We start from the raw sequence: 19,793 nt of genomic DNA on the forward strand, positions 1-19,793 counted from the left end.
TTAATATGATTTCAAAAGAGATATAATAATTATTATTGTGTGTAAATAATTGTTGAACGAATTACAATTCTATTCTTTTTCTTTATTTTGTTTTTTTTTTTGCAGTCATATTCATTAAAGGATTTTGTAGGCAATTAATTATCAATTTTTGTAGCTTGTGATAATTGAGCACTAGTATTAACATTAAACCTATCGACACTTAAGTCATATCAATTTCCTACTTTAAAAAACATCATATAACTTAATGTAGAATGAAATTATCTTTTAGTCGATAATGAACGAATTATTATTTTTTATTTAGAAATAAATAATGTACATTATACGCCTTTTTGATCTCATGTTTTGTAACAATTTATGGTCATTTGATCTAACGTGATAGGTTTCATGTGTAAAAAAAAAATATTATTACATTTAATATTTTAATTTAATATTTTTTATATTTAATCTAAATTTATGAAGAGAAAGAGAGAGAGAGAGAGAGAGAGAGAGAGAGAGAGGGGACATGAATGAAGTAATGCATACACACATATACATATATAATACGTACACACATACGAGGTATTGTTGTCTTTTGTGCTATAGAATTTTCTTTGTCTTTTTTTTTCTTTTTTTAATTCAACTATGCCGATCTCTTCTCAGCCAATGTCGACGACGACAACGAAAACGACGACGATGACTAAAAAATGTCAGAGCCGTAGTTTGGGAAGGGCAGAAGCGATTAAATGCTGAACGATCCACGGTGAATAACGATTCGACGAAATTATTCATTCTGAGTAGATACTCGGACAAACAAGCAGCGGGCCACTCGTGGAGCCTTCAAATTCAGTATGCGATGTTTGACGAGTCTCGTGGTCGTTGTTCGTTCTATGAACGATCGCTGCATGAATAAGCAAAATTCATTTGAGCTTTTCCATTCTGGTAGGAAAAGCTTGTGTGCAATTAACTCAACCGTACGATCCTTCTCATTTCGATATTCTCGAGGAAATATAAAATACGAATTAAACAATCGTTTGATCGTACGAGTAAGCATTCTAGTAAAGTTTGTTTTTTTTCTCTTTTACTTTTTTCTTTTTCAAATTATTACTTGAATAAAATTAATCGAGAAAATTAATCAAATAATAAACAATCACGAATGATATTTGTGTGTGTTTATTTATATAATTTTGGTTTGTTTCACATTGTTTTAAATTATTAAACATTTGTTGTAAAATATTACATGCTCGTGCGTTTGTTTATAAATTTTGTAATATACCTTATAAAGTATTTTTGAGATACTAGATAAAAATTATGTACTATTGAAAACAAAAATTAGATACTTCCGTGTGTGGTTATATAATTTTTTCTTTTTTTTTTGTTAACGATCGTTGTATCCTACATATAAATTATTGAATAAATATTTAATAGGTTTACATTAAAATAGTTGAGAGAAATAATGATATAAATTATTACGCGTATGTATATGTATATATTTGTTCTATTTCGTTTTATTTCTTTTTTGTGTGTGTGTTTATTTGTAATAGTAAATGACATAAGATATTGGTAGATATTTCATTGGATAAAATTAGAAGGGAAAGTCTGGAGAGGTAATGCAGGTGACTCGAAATTAGTATGCAGTGTGCATCTAACTCCCTGTAGCAGGGTAACGCCTCTCACCACTGTCAAGACTACTCTCAGCCATCCTGTACCCTTCTTCACCCCATCCCTGGACCACCAGCGACCGTTAATTTTCCATCCCGTGACTCCAATCAATCTTACGGCACGTCAGTGGTGCTCTCTCTTATGGGCTTTCTCGTCGTCTAAGCTTACTTTGCTCTTCCTTTCATTTCCGGTCTGATTTCGAGTAACCTTCCTGTCTTCTTGTTAAATATGTAACTTCGTCGTGTATCGTCGAGTTGATATATCAAATACGAAACGTACCACTGAAATTGACCCATCGTAATTTATTTTTTTAACATTAGATTACTTGTTTTAGTTTTGTTATTGTTTTATTTATTTAGATTATTTCATATATTCGTTTATATAATATATTGGATGAATCTTATTAAGTTCAAATATTTTTAAAATATTTCATATATTCAAGCGCCAATTTGAAAAGTTTCGAATAAATAAATTAATTTATTTATTTCATATTTTTCTTTTTTCTTTCTTTAATGAAAATATACAAGATTAATAATTAATAAATATGACTGCGAAACGAAATCACATTCAAATGCCCGTTTGTAAAAATATATGCAGTAAATAATATTTCATTTGAATGTTTTTAAATTTGTACTTTTCAGCGTATCGATGTATTTTATTGAAGCAAATTAGACACGAAGATGATTTCTTATTAAGACAATCATTCCTAAATTTGGTCATTTTATTTGCAACATTATTATTAACATTTTCGACATTTCCCGTTTGTCGGATTTTCATTTTATTTGTTGAATTTTTGTCGTTTTCTACTTGAGATGGTATTGCATGCATTTTGATTAATTTTGATATTACATAATTACGTAGCTTGATTTCTTCAATGTGTTATGTTCAACATGTAATTTAATATTTTTGAGATGATACATCAGATTATACATAGAATAGCTTAGACATGGCAAACGTTGAAATTTCGATGAAATAGAATATTACCGTAAAATAGAAATTAATGATCGGCCAGAGTTTGCGTTCATGTAAATGCGCTCGACCTCTCCTACATTTGTGCGTAATTCCACCTAATTTAATTGACTTCGTTACGAGAGTGTCCCCCTCCCTCTTTCTCTCTCTCTCTTTCTCTCTCTGGTGGATATAAAAGTCATAAATGGAAGAACGGACGATAATAAACGTGTCGTCCAATCGTTTCGTTTCATAAGCCATTACCTTGTGTAAAAGCACTCCGATTCATAATATTATTCGCGGTAAATCAATAAAATGGAATATTGAAAATTATTACGTTCCAGTTGGGTATTACTGTATTTAATGATTCAGAAAAAAAAGAAATAATTTTTGTTGTTCACCACACTTTTACAATAATTAAAATAAGTCCATACATTTTGAAGATAAACAAGGACTGGGAATCAATATTTGAATGTTTTTTGTCCTTTTCTTTTTCTTTCTTTCATCCGATCTCGATATTCATTGATCAAATATCTCTATTTTAATAGTAACTGTGTACGGTAATGTGGGCATAAAATATATTCTTTTCTACTACGCGTAAAGTTAAATAAACGTTACGCAATTTGCATCTTTTGAACAATGGGAATAAAATTCGAACGAGTTTATAATAATGATATTTTAAATAATAATCTAAACGACGGTATAAAGCGAGTGAAATAAAACAAAAAAAAAGAAATATGTTTTGAAATTTTCCCGATAATAATCACGATATGTATAATATGTATATGTATATGCTTATTTATGTGAAATATTTAAATATTTTCAAAAAAAAAAAAAGAGAATAAAAAGAGTAGAAAAAGATGAAGAGTATATATATATATAAAAGAAAACAAAAAAAAGAGAGAGACAATGGAACAAATTTGCATGTTTTTTGTACGTTAATAATAAGCTCAAGGTAAACAGAACGCGATAAGGAAAAATGCTGAGAAGGAAGAAAGAAAACATGGTGCAATTTTCAGTGATCTAAATTTAACGAGAAAGAATTTTATGCTGTCTGATCTACGTCCAGAGTTTGCTTGCACTACTAATTATATGCGGTTTGCAATCTACTATTTTACTTTTGCTTTGCCTTTTCTTTGATCCTCCTCATTAGTATTCCTATATGTTTAACGATGAACAAAAGGATCAAAGATCATTGTTATGTTAAAAAAAAATAAAATATATATATGTATATATACATACATCATATATGTATATCTATGCATACGTATGCATGGAATGTAAACATTGAAACAAAATTATTATTACGAGTTGTACATTACTTTTGATTTACGTGAATGTACTTTTATTTAATTTACGTGTTTGTGTTTTCCAGCATTTGTTTAAATATCCCAATTATTTGTTTTAATGTATAAAACTAATTAAAATCGATCGTAGAAAAAAGAATGGTTATAATTAGAAAAAGCCAGAAAGATATTCGCGATGACTATCACTATCATATTATACATTGATAGTATAGTATAGATCGAAGCAACAGGTACTATCACAATTACAGTATTGCGTATTTCAAATAATTATCTAATTTACGAAATAACGTACTATGTAGATTAAAATAGTTAATTAACGACACAACATATATATATATATATACACATACACAAACGCGTGTACGAGTGCGAATAAGCTAAACATAAACAAAACCATTGATGGCAATATTTTTCAAATAATTTTCAATTGGATCATTAAACGTTCACTTGAAATTTCTTTATTTAATAATAATTATTAGAATGAAAATAAATAAAAGTTTATTTGTATATTTACGTACTTCGAATAATTTCTAGTCTTCGGAATTTAACATTGGTTACTCGTTCGCAGACAATGAACGATTGAACGTGATATGTTTAATGCGCATGCTCTATGATAGGAACGGAGGGTGAATATAATAGTCGTGACAATTTTACGAAGTCGCTTAGGTATGACGGAGAGAGATATCCTTCAAGAACAATAATTACGAGTAACACCTGCTGATATTCCCAATCGATAGAAAGTTGTTGTTATGCAACGTTGTTATTGTCCTATAGAGAACCCTAAGCGTTCTTAAGGTAGAATAATTCTATAATTACATTCTAGGGAAACCCTATTATAATACTACTACTTATTATTTTGAATTTCTTATGATTTTTTTACGCGAATATAAATGAAGCGAAGTAAAAGTAGTGGAAAATAATAAATCACGAAGTTAAATCTACGAGGTAGAATTTTATGATGGAAAAGAAAAACAATTAGAAGCGTTTAGGTCGTCTTACCAAGATGGACATTTTCGAGGATAGTTATTACAAATTCAATCGATTCTTTTTATCGATCGTTGGAGTGTGGCCTTTTTTAGATAAAAAAAGGAAATTTGTTTTAAATGTAATCGCTAAGACGTGTCTCGCTTGTCTTTTGATTCCCCAAGTGCGTGTTTAAATATTTTGACACTTTTTTTCTTTTTTTAAGATATTAATTTTCATTTTTTAAGTGTAAATAGATTTGCATGATCTTTTTCTTTATTTAATAATTGAACAATCAATTTTTTTTATTTTTTCAGTTATTTAAGATTGCATCGAGTATCGATTTTGAAACGGTCACGAACGTGAGCATGTTTCTTTTACCGAGTTTTGCTATAACAGAGGGCTATTATTCCATGTATGCAAACGATGTTAAAGTAAGGATGTAAAAAAAAAAATCAATTAAAATATGATTAAAAGATATTTTATTAAATAATACATGGATAATAATATAGTTTTTTTTTTTAAATTTAAAAGGGGAGAAAAAAATAAATAAAAATACACGTGTCAATTATTGTAGGTAAAAATGATTTTGGAACATATCAGGTATGACTGGAGTACATTGGCTGCTGGAAGAGAAAGAGGAATTATGCAGGAGCACGCAGAGGAAGGCAGAATGTTCACTGTAATTTTAGCCGGTGGGGATCAAACACTTTTGTTCATTCAAAGCTTTAAACTTTTATTTTCCGACAAGAGATGGAAAATTGCACGGCATGTACTACCTCTAACCCGTCTTTGTTGAGTTTCAAATCTTTTTGTTACAAACTATTATTTTCTGCTACGACCTTTTGCGATCAAATATTTTTTTTTTTTTTTTTTTTTTTAACCGTTTAACAAAATTGACTTGAAAATATATTGTATAAATAAAAAAAGAAAAATATTTACTTTCGCTGTACTATTAAAAAAAAGTATGTAAATTAAATAATAATGTTTTTTCGAACGTATAAATTGTTATGCAATTCCAAAAGCAAAATTTTTAATTTCAATTAAAAATTAAATGATTTGAAATCATTGTCAAAATTCACTAATTCCATTATTTTATTCCAATATTATTTGCAATTAATTTGAGATATTATTATTTTTCAGCAATCCATTATTTGTCAATGTATTTTTTGATATTTCTATCGATGACACCAGTATTTTTGGATTTCATTGTACCGATAAACGAAACAAGACCACGCGAATTACCAATACCAGCAGTATTCTTCTTCGATCATGAGAAATATTTTTTTTCTATGATTTTGATAGCCTTCTTCGTGGCAACTATAGTGGGTGCAATATCAATGTCATTCTATCCGATGATTTTAATCTGCATGAAACACATTTGCGCATTGTTTCAAGTCACAGGGTAAGGATTTAGTGGAAAAACTAATACTTTATTTTTCATCAAATCAATTTTTGTATAAGTTGTAATTAACTATTTATATATATATTTCTTTTTTAGATATTTATTTGAAAATATTTTAGACGATAAAGATGAAAATCACGTTTACGACAACGAACAATTATACGCTAAAGTGCTTTACGTGATTAAATATCATAAAAGAGCGATAAAGTTAGTAATAATAATTGGAACGAAAAATTAACATGTTGTTCGATAAATAACCAAACCTAATTCTGAATCTCAAAATCATTTAACATTTTAACAATACACACTTCAGACGTGATTTAGAACATTGTTTCGTATGGATTTGTCATGTAGTTTTTTCTTTTTTTATCATAGCATTAGAAATAAAAAAATCAAAGTCAGCGTATTCGTAAGATTAGGCTTTTTTTTTTTTTAAATGAAATAATGGGTCTACTGGTAGATGTTAATTATCGTATAAAAATTCGATTAATAATTGAGAAGTTGAATTTATTAAATTCATACAATTTACGAACATTTAAAGTTTCTTAGTTTCTATGTATGAATAAATTTGATTTTATTTGCCACTTGAAAAAAAAGAAACTACTTTTTGAACAAGCTAGTAAATAAATTAGGATATTACAATTTTTTCTACTAAAATAATTTGATTTTGTACATTTCGACATTTAACAAAAATTATCGTCGAAAAAAGAAAGAGGAAAACATTCGTTCCCTTTTAAATGAATTAAATTAGATAATTACTAATTACCCTATAACGTTAATTTATTCATCCACGTATTTATTAACGTTTAAAGCTTCGCCAATCTGGTGAATTCGTACTACGAATGGAGTTTATTAGTCCAAGTTATACTAACCTTCGTTATAGTCGCCATCGAAATTTTAAATGTAAGTAGTATATAAATTATTATTATTATTATTATTATTATTATTTTTTATATACAAAATTTCTCTCTCACTTTTTCTTTCTACCTTTTTCTTCTTTATTAAAGTGTATCTAAATGAAATCGGTAAGTAACCATTAGCGATGGTTAAAAGTATTTGAAAAGAGATAGAAAAAGAGGAAAGAAAAAGGAAAAAAAATATAAAAAGAAAATGGTATACACGATTCGCCGAGCATGAAAATCATACCAACCTCTTGTCCTAGATATCTTCTTTCTTCCTATTTTTTCTTTTTTTTTTTTTGTTTTTCTTTCCCTCTCTCTCTTTTCACTATTTGTATAGCCGTCAAATGCAGTCAGAAACATTCACGTTGAAAAAGATTTCAATTGGTTCGGCACTCGATAATTCCCATTAACCTGTCATTTAGATTCTAACTATGGACATGGTCGAGCAAAATTTCGATGAAATTGTTACCTACGTGTTTTACGTGCTTGCGGTTATGGCATTCGTGTTTTTCATCGGTTATATCGGTCAATTGGTGATCGATTACAGTGCTGACATTTTTAACAAAGCGTGAGTAGAACAATAAACAAACGAAATAAAATTTAAAAGAAATAATATTGAAAGAAAATAATAGAATTATATTTCGATCTTAGATTTAATTAAAAAAGATGTATGTATATCATTCGTTATAGTTACGCATCACCGTGGTACTCGATGCCAATTAAAGTACGAAAATTATTTTACCTTGTAATGATGAGAAGTATGAAACCGTGTTACATTTCCGTAGGAAATGTACAATATCTCTCCCACGAACTTCTCATGACGGTACGTTATATCATTTTGAAAATGTCTGATAATAATACTGTTACTATTGTTAATATTATTATTATTATTATTATTTTTATTATTTTTATAGGCTTTACAAAAATCGGCTTCTTACGCTATGGTATTTAAATCCTTACAATAAACCAGTTATAATAGAAGATCTTCTAACATTTATAAAGTACACGGTTTAATAGTTACGATTTGAAAAATGACAATTTGTAAAAAAAAAAAAAAAAAATAAGTAAGAAAAAATATTAAATAAATAATCGCAAAAGGTTTTAAAATGCACACAAAAAAAGAAAAAAACAAAGAAAGAAAAAGAAAAACCTCACGTTCTTTCCCATTGAACTTTCTTTACCGTGTTTTAAAACTTTCTCGAATAGCGAATGAACTTACAAACTCGAACAGTTCGAGATAGATGGCAAAAGTGTCTCTTTTTCCGAATAATTAATATTTCATATAAAAAGAGTAAGAGATAGAGATAAGGTAAGAATGAAAGAAAAGGGAAGAAGAAAAGAAAGAAAGAAAGGAAGGAAAAGGAATAAAATAAAGAAAATTAACAGGTAAAAAGTACAGTGAACTAACTCGAGGTAGGTAATTCCAAATGGGATAATTACACGAAGGAAGGGTATAAAGTCTATCACCTTCCCCCACTCCCATATAGTATTCACGACTATTAACGATCGATGACTCTATTATGAAACAATATTACAGTTTACGTCTATCACGCGAACACAAACGTTGAATCATTAAATCTTTCTCATAGAACGATCAAGTTATTTCACTATTACTTTATCTCTTTCCTTTAACCTTCTCTCTAATATTTTTTTATTCTATTCGTTATAAATAATATATAATTTTTTTAACAAATCTATTTATTCATTTTAATAATTGCATATCCTTTTATATATTTAATATGTTTTATTATGGAGGGTAGAGGTCAGTAGTAACATCTCTTATGGGAGAAAATGTGAAAAAGTGTCCAGCGTTTTCTATAAATAATAGTTCAAAAACCATTCCAGAATGGCGCTGGTGAACGTAGAGGTTTGGTATGAATGTAGCAATTGTAAACGAATTGAAGTATGTCGAGTTATGTAATAATGTAGTAAATATAACCTTAAAGAATTATTGTGAGAAAACGTGTAGCTAAAGTGATTTTTTTTTCGTGAACTGTTAATAGTACGTCTATTGATTTTTTATCATTTAATTTTATGAAAAAGTATGTGAATAACAAAACAGTTATGGATAAAATTTGTATTGTGAAATTTGTGTTCCTTGTTTATTTCTCAATCCTACTCTAATAATATTTGGCGCTTCCTTTAAAATTAACACTCTACGAACTGTGGCGCCACTCGAATTGAATGCATTTCGACGGACACTTTTCATATACAGAGATGTTACTCCTTACCTCTACCCTCCATAGTTCTATACAACAAATATGAATTCTTTTTTTTATGTTGCTAGGTAAAACAAAATAATACAATTTATTTTTCCTATTATATATATATTTTTTAATTCTTTTTTGTATTTCTTTCATTTGCCTATGATGAAATTTATGGACACGTAATTACGAGGAAATTCGAGAACACAAATATCAATGTTATTGAATAGGAATTAATTCGTGGGATTAAAATTCACAAGCTTCTGCCTTGGTTGATATTTCATTAAATTCGTATAGAAAAGAAATATATATATACACATATATATTATTTGAAATTTAAATAAACTGAGATGGTTAACTATAACTGGGAGTACAGGTATTAAATTCGGATTTTATTCACAGCATTAATCACTACCGTTAATATTGTACACACAAGTGTAAACTATAAATAATATTAATAATAAATAACAAATTAAAAAATAATGAATATTTTGTACGAAAACAAAATGAATAATTTATTTTTCTATTTTCATACGTAGAATAAATACGCCGACATCATTTGATCGGGAGAACTTTAGAAGTCTCGATTATTTAATAACTTGTATTTATTTTAGATTTGTAAAACTTTTCAAGAGAACAACTTTACCAAATAAAGCATCAATTTATAAATTTTGTTTAATTTATATAGTTTTTGTTTATTTATTTATCTATTTCAAATAATTTTAATATTATTTATTTATTATTAAGTTACATTATTTCTCATTAATGATTATTAAAAATGAAAAAAGAAAGAATATATTCCATTCGGTCGTTAAATTCACTAGCAACTTCAAAGAAATTCATTTTTCCTAGTAAAAACTTCAATGCTTTCTACACTCGCATTTTAGATATTTCGAATGCTTTACCCTTTGCAATGATTCCATTTTTTTGTTTAACAACAAATTATTATTAATTATAATTAAATTATCATTAAATTAATTAAATAGGAACATAATAAGACCCATTATTTTGTTGATTCATTTAGAATAGAACATGTACGATCAAATATTCAATTAGTTGCTTCCAATTTTACAACGAAATTAGATAGATTAGTTCTGCTTTTAAATAAGTTCATTAGATTAGTATCAATGTTGTTTAATTAACAAGCAACGCCTATGAAAGCAATATTAGTTGTTAATGAATTTGATCAATTACTATTTTGTTTTACAATACATCCTGTTAAATATAGAAATTAATATTATTGTTTTCTAATTAATTAATTTTTTCATAAGTAGAATTTTATTCATTGGATTCATGGTTCAACGATGATTAATTTATATATATATATATATATATATATATATATATATATATATATATATATATATATATATATATAATATTGAAAAACATAAGTTTAAAAGCACAAAGATTATATAATTTTCTACACAATGTGGTAAGTAGTGTTAAGTAATTAAATAAATTACATATTAATGTAATTTCTTCATTAATTATATTAATTTGATGTTAGAAATTACAATGACTCCATGTTACAATAATAAAAAACGACCGATTTCTAAAATAATACTATTGATTAAAATCAATCAGAACAGTTGCAAAATACAAAACGTTTCGTAATTATAATCATTAGAAATAATCTATATATATATATATATTTCTTTTTTTAAATGCTTCTATTCTAAATTTAAACTAACTAAAATTTAACAATGTCATAGGAGAAACTATAATCATTGGTAATTACTTTAAATCCTAATTGCAATAACTTATTGAACTATTTATTATTTGAAATTACTCGACGGTTTCATACGAAATGATTCCAAAGCGAAAATTATCTAAAATTCTCTCTCGTTCTCTCTCTCTGTCTCTCTTTCTCTCTCTTTCTTTCTCTCTCTCTCTCTCTCTCAAGTCACACAAATCGAGCGAATAACGTGGAAATTCAAAGGGAAATATCGTTCGTCCTGGAGTTAATTAACAGTCGAACTTCCACGTAAACGGGTTTCAACAATCAGCCTCGGGGCTCTTTCACGTACGAACGAAGGATAAGAGGATACATAAAATATCCTACTATTTATACACATACATGTATACATATGTATGCATGCGATAATGAATGCGATAAAATAATAAAAAAAAAAATATATATATATATATATAAAATTTATTTACAACTTTATGATTTTTTTTTGTAAATTCAATTCACGTATACAAATATTTTTATGTTTATTATTGACGAGATTTTAAATGATGCAAAATAATAATATCAAATTATTTCTATTTTGTCATTTTAAATGTGAGTTTTAGGTTTATAATGAACCTAATTAAATAATTTAAAAATATTTATTTATATATATATATACGAGTAGAATTTAATTCTTTTTTTTTCTCTCTTTTTCAATGTATTTGGTTTTGACAGTAAAGTTGGTTAAATGATAGAGAAAAAAAATTATAATAATTATGTTGTTTATTTTAATAACTGGACACGCGCGTTGAAGATGCACTATGTATGCGGTGGTAAAGTATATATATATATATATATATATATGGAAAATGTAGGAAAAAACGTAGGAAGTAGAAAAAGCAAAACGTTGTAAGTTGTGACAGGACGAAGAGAAGAGATATGAGGAGTCGTCGAGCATCAAGGAAGGGACGGGAAATGAATTGGTCATAACAGTGTCAGCTCAATTTCCGTTTCGTACGCTTTTGTAGCTGCTTTACCGACCGTACTACGTGATATGTATGATTTTCCTCTGTGTATGTGTGTGTGTGTATGTGTGTAAGGGAATGAGTGTGACGCATAGGACGGGTAACATTTCGTTTCGCGCGTCCTACAAAGCTTTTCTTTTCTTTTTGTTAGAAAGATATACGAGAAGAAATAATAATATATATAATGAAAAAAACAACAACAACAATAAATTGAATTCAATTTAAAATATAATACATGAATGACTAAAAAGAGAATTTTTTTTTATCATATTTAATTCGTGAAATTCGTTAAAAAAAGATATACGAATTAACGATCGCATCGCTTTATCGATTTTCTTTTGTCAATTTGTTTGATAAAAACGAGATGGTTCGTAAATTCATTACAAAAAAAAAAAAAGCAAAAAAAAAAAGAAATCAAAGGTAATAAAAAGAAAAGTAGGGGAACAAAAAAAATGAACTCATTAATGTAGGGATATGAATCTGTCGAGCCGTCACGTGACGACGACGTGAGCTTAACCATAATGAAATATTTCAAAAGTTAATATTTCATAAGCGCTGACTCGACTGAAGCCTGGCTGAATTGTTAAATTAATCTTTATTCACAGGATATTATGACATGGAACGTGTCAATCTTTCACCTTCCTTTCGTTTTTTTTTTCTTTGTTTTTTCTTTTTTTTTTCTCTGGTAATAAGATCGTTCAAAATCGTTTGAAATAAAAAGGAGACAAGAAAGAAAGAAAGAAAGAAAGAAAGAAAGATGGTCGATCGTTCGACAGAAAGAAAATTAATTACTTTTGAAAAGTTACGAAATCGCATCGATCTTTCAATCTATTTTCAACAAACTATTGTAACATCGGTTAGTCTTAATTTTAATAAGCCGATTCCCCCGTCGATGAAATCGAGGGTTGTTGCGTTTGATATAACAAACGAGTATTCGAGAAGAAAATAAGTATATTAACTTTGAGAAAAAAAATATGTATGTGCTTGTATAAAAGAGAGAGAGAGAGAGAGAGAGAGAGAAAGAGAGATGGATTGTTTCGTGAGAAAAAAAATTCTTTCCTCTGACAGATATATAAAATATATTTAAATATAAGCAATAATAAATAAATAATCAAATAATCTTTTATTTATTATATTTCATATTCAATTAAACAACAATAAATTATTACTACGAATGATATGACTGGTATAAAAATATACATTTAATTTGAATGATAAAAAAAGGAATAAGAGATAGAAAGAGAAAAGACAAAAAAGAGAAAAAAGATGGAAACAAAAAAGAAAATAGAAGAAGAAGAAGAAGAAGAAGAAAGAGGAGGAAAATAAAGTAAACTATTTGAAAATTGAGGAGATTACCAGAGAGAGGAATGGAAATATGTCTATGTTCGATAATGCGATTAAAGGGGGCGGTGGTAAAATAGAACGCGCGAGGGTTGCAGTAGCGAAAGTGGGGGAGGGAAAAGGAGGAACAGGAGCAGGAGAAAGATCGAGGGAGGGAGAGGCCGAGTTTTGTCGCGTTAAGAAGAAAATCTCCTCCCTTGATAAAAGGGAGAATAGTGGGGGGGGGGGAGGAGAGAAAGAGAGATAGAAAGAAGAAGATGCGAAATATTTCCGTAAGAATTTTCACAAGACGAATGCTTGCGTGCCTTTAACGTTTTCACGTTTTTCACGGAGCCTTATACTATGGAAATTCAAAATCTGTCCTCACGATTTGCTCGCGTGCAAATCGTCTTACGTGATTTCGGTTTTACGATGGGAAGAAAAAAAGATATAAAATAGGGGAAAAAAAGAAAAATATAAAAAAGAAGAAGAAATTGAAGAAGTACTTTTTATATACGAAATAAATTCTATCTTTTCTTTCCATTCAACTTTATCTCTTTTTTCTCGTAGTCAATGAAAAATAAAAATCTTGAATACGTGAGTTATTTTAAACGCATACAAAAAATTAGAAATAAAATCACTTTTGTTACATAGATTTGGGATTGACAATATTCGTAAGATGCATTAGATATATATATATGTTAGATTCTTGTTGATATGAATTAAATATAGTGAAAAAATGCATACAAGTGAGATCTATCGGAAGATCATTGGTCCATAAAAACTTTAAAACCGTATTGAGTTTTTTTCTATTTCTATTCATTCATTCTTTTTCTCCTAAAGCTATTTCGAAACTGTCCCTATAGATCAGAAGAACACAAGGAAGAGAAAACAAGTCACCTAACACGATCACGATCGAAGGATCACGATCTAATTAAAAGCACCTTATTGGACGTGGTCAGTCGATCGCAAAGAAGGAATCTCACTCATCTGGGATAAGTTAAACTTTCTCTCCTATATATCTATTTATCTATTTCTTTCTTTTGCCAAGCATTCCCATTCTCCTCTATCTCTTTTCGAGATTTTCCCTTGAGGGGTATATAGCGTTTCTTTTCCCTTCCTTACTTTTTATCCATGCTCCTACTTTTTCTTTTTTTTTTCTTTTTTCTTCTTCTCTTTTCTTTTCGGTGTTGTTTTTTCCTTTTTTTTTTGCTTTTCTCGACGAGTAGGCACGTTTGAGAGAAAGAGAAAGAGAGAAAAGTCTCGGGTTGTATAATTCATGGGACCGCTTGGCGTTCGTGGTCTGTTCCCCCTATTTACCCACCCTATCTACCTCCCTTCGTCTCTCCCTTCTCTCTCTCTTTCTCTCTCTCTCTCTCTATATATATATAGCTATCTCGGTTTCTGTGTCCAGAGCCTTCTCTTAGCTTCAACCACGTATCGATGCTGGTTGGTGGTTCTCTAGCCCCCAACAGCATCTCAATGCTGACCGACCACCAGATTAGCCCCAGGAAATTGCCAAACTTCTCTTCGGCAGAAAAGTCGATTCCAAAAGTCGTTCCACACAAGCGGCCTTATTCCCTCTAACCTCCTTCCTTCCTTGTCCTTTTGCAGACTTTTCTTTTCCTTTCTTCGACTTTTTCAAGTCGCCACACTGTCGCTTATTCAACCACCCAACCACCCCACGTCGCCTGATAAGATCACTGATATTGTCTTATTCTTTCTTTTTTACTTTTTATTTTTCTTTTCTTTTCCTTCTTCTACTTTTTCTTCTTTTTTTTAAACGAATTATATTTATTATACTTTTTCTTTAACTACTTCATCGTTATCAGAAACATTAACTGTTAACGCACGTTTAAAACTTATCACTTTTATATCGATTATGACTTGACATTATACAACATCAATTTCTAAATTTATTTACAATGTTTTTAATCTAAAATTGAGGAGTCTAATAGGTTAACCATTTTGCACTCCAGTTTATATATTTCTATGTTGTTATCAATAACACCCAACGATTTTAAATGTTTTACTTGAAATTAACTTTAACGATAAAATAAGTCTCAATTTAATTAGTTTGATAAGAATAAAAACGTCGATTTATACTCGACCTAGGAGTGAAAAGGGTTAAGATTATATTAATCTGCAATTTGTTTTTGAAAATGATTTTTCATTTATCGTTTATCCTTTTGTTTTTTTTTTATTTCTTTTTTGCCAATCATTTTAACAAAATTTGTTAAATTTATTTTAATCGGTAAGCCATAATCATAATAATAATAATATTAATTCATTATTACTAACATCTTTTTTTTCTATTATTTTGTCCATTGGTAATTTTCTCTCCCTTACTTAAAAAATATACCATTTTACGGATAGCTAAACGTCTCGATTCGTGGAAGCGCGTATTTGTTGCAATTGGAAAGATTTTAGCTAAATTAAAAAATGCTTTACGCTGCTCTCTCTTTTCATCTCTTATTCTTCTTCTTCTTTACCTCCCCTTACTCCTCTCTAACTCCTATACAGCCTATCTTCCACTACTCTTCTTCTTTCCGGTAGCATACTTTTATTTACTCACGCTTCGTTGGCCTGAAAGATCTTTACCATTCTTTTTCTTTCCTTTTCTTTTCTTTTCTTATTCTTATATTTCTCTCTCTCTCTCTCTCTTTCTCTCTATCTTTCTCTCTTTGTAATATTATCTAGGTGTATATACATTTAATAAGAAAATAAGAAAGAAAATTTAATCTAGAAAATATTATTATTATTTTATAAATAAGAATTTATTATTTTTGTAATAATTCGAAAGCAACCGAGAAAAGTCTTCCCAATTAAATTATTAAATTAAAAAAAAAAAGGATCTATTTTGTCTTCTTTTTTTTTTTTTTAAATTAATAATAAAACGACAAAGAGAAAATTGGGATAGAAATATACGATTTAAAAAAAAAGTAAATTAAAATTATCATCGGTCGAGTTATTGGATTTATAAATAATGGAACATTTGATTTTAGTCTTTATTTATTTTTTGAATTTATTTTTCTATATCTCTTGTGAAATAGGACAAAAAGAGAAAGAATAGTCATCGAGAGAAGAATATAGTGTGGAATAAATAATTTATCGAATCTGTGCTGTAGGAATTCGCGAGACGCTATGAAAGTACAAAAGTTTAGGGAAGGAACCCACCTACGGCGTTCTCTTTTAAAACTTTTCTTTATGTCTATGTGTATATGTGTATCTACGTGTGTGTATATGTGAAACGTGGAAGAAAACAAGTAGCGTATATAAGTGGTACTACGTGCGACTCTATATGCTCTTTTTTGCTTTATTTTTTCTTTTTTGCTGTCCAATAACACGACGGTGTGGTCCATATCGAAAAGAAAGAGTAAAAAGAAGAAAAAAAAGAAAAGCAAAAAAAAACAGCATAAGAAAATAATGAAGAATTTTTACACCTTTCTCGAAAGAAAGTTCATTCTCGTTCCTCGTTGTAGCGTTTGCTTTCGTAACATAAGTTTCACCGAAGTCCGATCGATTAATAATTAAAATCATCGAAGAAACTTAACTACCTATCTTGCTATACTTACTTGTTGTATACTCTACAAAGGACAAGAGCATTTAATTATGTATTTAAAATCTTATGGGACTGTTAATTAAGCTTTCCTACTCTTGCACTATGAGAAGATTTTCTTTTTCTTTTTGTTTCTTTTTTTTATCTCGTAGTTTGAAACAACAATAAAATGTTAATTCATTGGATATTTCGATCGGTTATATAATTAAATAAGAATCATATTTTCTATTTGACTGTGAAATGATGTAAAAAAAAAATATATATATATATATATATAGAGAGAGAGAGAAAGAGAGAGATAGAGAGAGAAAGAGACAGAGTAAGTGAGAGTAAGAGAGTGAGTAAAAGTAAAAGTACGTGGGACAAGTTTACTCGTTCGTTCGTAGAAGATTTCATTAGCGAAATTTCCGAAGGCAAATGCAAATCTTGCGGGGACTTTGATCCACCGTGTTCTAAAGTTTCCATTCCTTCTAAATTTCTAATCGTCGGATAATGTCGCGAGTTAGTTCGTGTCGTTCCTAAAAGTCGAACAAAATTAAAAAGAAATAGAATGAGAGAGAGAGAGAGAGAAAGAGAAATATATTATAATAATTAACAAAGAACTTCACACTAATATTTTAATTATTTTAAATGTTGTATTATTTCATTTCGATCAATAAACTTTTTCAATTTTATATCTCGTTTGCAAGCAACATGAAGTGAAATTAATTAATAATCCAATTTCAAATTGTTTGATACGTGAAAAAGATTTCATATTTGATAACAATTTCAACGAGAAATTCTATTTCCAAAGATACTTGATTATGAATTTCTAATCAGATCTGATTCTCGTATCGCATCGAATTCGTTTCCATTGAAATCATAATACCTTTGATTCATAACGTTATTATTGTTATTATTATTATTACTATTACTATTGCAATTATTATTATTACTATGACTATTGTTATTATTACTTTAATTATTACTATTATTAATAGTATAGATCTAGGAATTTAAAGTGTATTCGCGTAATGAGAACATATACTCGATATGTAAAGTGTTTATAACAATTCCGACTATTTAGACGTGTCGATAATTTAGACGATTCAAAAACAAAATACATTTATTAATAATTTAGACGTTTCATGATAGTGTTTAATTCAGAATAATAATCGTCGTTAAACATATTTCAGTCATATTTTTAAGAGAAAAAAAAGAACGTTAATTGTTCTAAATAAATATAATTATTATAATAAAATTGCAATAAATATTACGAGAGACGAGAAAAGAAAAAAATATATATAAAACGATTATAAATCTTGTGTTGTTTTAAAATAAAGAAAAAAAAAAAAAAAGAGAAACAATAAGTAAATACAGAATTTCTTTAATAATTTTAAAGATCGGTGTGTGTGTGTGTGTGTGTGTTTTTTTTTTTCATTCTTTTTCTTTCTTTCTTTATCAACACTTGACAAAACGAGAGAAATATAAAAGATAAGGGAAAAAATTGTAAAGAAGCATCGAATTGGTCTCGCCTAATTAAGAAAGAAAAAAAAGAAAATACCTAGGATAAACGTTGACAGACTGAGCGCATAACGATGGACAATTAAATCCGCGTTCTTTGTAAAAATAAAAAGGGATAGAAATAAAAAAGGAAAAGAAATAAAATGTTGAAGAGAGTAGGACGAATAAAGAAGAAGAGAAAGAGGAAAAGGACATTGTGCATTATGTATAGGTAAGAAGCTAGCTCGTCGAGACGGCAAAAGCAATGGCTCGAAAGAAAGAGACAGAAATAAAGAGAAAGAGAAAGAGACAGAAAGATAGAGAGACACATAAAGAAAGAGAGAGAGAGAGAGAGAGACAAAACGAACATCCGAATGAATACGATATTGTTGCTATCCACGAAACGCCCGCAAGTTTTGCTGCTTTCCCTCATTTCCCCCCTCTCCTCTTACTTACTTCTTCTTCTTCTTCTTCTTCTTCTTTTACTATTACTACTACTACTACTACTGCTACCACTACCCACACCTACTACCTCACCCTCACCTTCTACCCACCCCTTCTCCCATCTAGAATCGTACATTGGCCGCGGTTTGACTCAACTATGGAATAAATTAGTTGCGCTCGAGGTTTTCTTTGGATTGGGGGAAAAGTAACTGAAGGGAGAGGAGGGGGAGATGAGAAATGAAAAGAGATAGAAATATAGAAGAAACTAGAGAATGAGAGAGATAAAGAAAGAAAAGAAGAACGAAGGACAGAAAGATGGACAGACAGACAAGACAGACAGAGAAGGAGAGGGGGAAAAAAAAGGACGAAGGGTGGAACCGCATGGAATGGTTGGATATCAAGAAACAGGGGTACTTTGGCCCTTAGGCGGTCCTTAATAATAAATTCATATCTCTGCGACTCTTGCTTCCCTTTTTCTTTCTCTCTCTTTCCCTAACTATTTCTTTCTCTCTCGTCTTCGTCGTCTTTCTTCTAGTCCTTCCTTCGGTTCCACGAGGCACCCTTCGGGACCACGAGAATGCGGGATATGGTTATCCCTTCCCTTCGTGAGCCCTCGCAACCGAGACTACAAATCTCTTTTTTATGTCGCTTAATAAAACTCGTCTGACATATCTCTGACTGCTACCACTTAATTTCGGCGGATACGTTCCCTCTTTCTCTTTCTCTTTCTATTTTTTTACTTCTCCCTCTCTTACCATCTCCATTACACCCTCGCATACACTTTCATAGTATCTCCTTCATCCACTCGCTTTATTTCGTTGTTTCCCCTTTTTTTTCCTTTTCGTTTAAATATTTCTTCCCTATTTAAAATATTCTTACGTTTTCTCTTATTTTCGTTCGTTCCCCCCCCCCCTTCAT

At 29.2% G+C, this 19,793-nt stretch overlaps 2 protein-coding genes across 3 annotated transcripts in view; one reads left to right on the top strand and one right to left on the bottom strand.

Annotated features, from left to right (window-relative positions):
* Positions 1–19,793, bottom strand: part of LOC107063836 (uncharacterized) — a 244,597-nt gene that overhangs the window by 29,419 nt on the left and 195,385 nt on the right. The window lies entirely within an intron of this gene.
* Positions 4,897–9,237, top strand: LOC149033461 (uncharacterized). The gene is made up of 9 exons (XM_089179471.1): positions 4,897–5,040; positions 5,174–5,290; positions 5,434–5,551; positions 6,000–6,261; positions 6,358–6,468; positions 7,074–7,164; positions 7,586–7,731; positions 7,854–7,986; positions 8,078–9,237. The coding sequence occupies exons 1-9, from the start codon at positions 4,897–4,899 to the stop codon at positions 8,126–8,128; spliced, it is 1,173 nt and encodes a 390-aa protein (XP_089035597.1). The 3' UTR covers positions 8,129–9,237.

Source organism: Polistes dominula, unplaced genomic scaffold, assembly GCF_049000335.1.
Source record: "Polistes dominula isolate Pdom_NZ unplaced genomic scaffold, Pdom_raw_medaka contig_373, whole genome shotgun sequence".
Classification (NCBI taxonomy): Eukaryota; Metazoa; Arthropoda; class Insecta; order Hymenoptera; family Vespidae; genus Polistes; species Polistes dominula.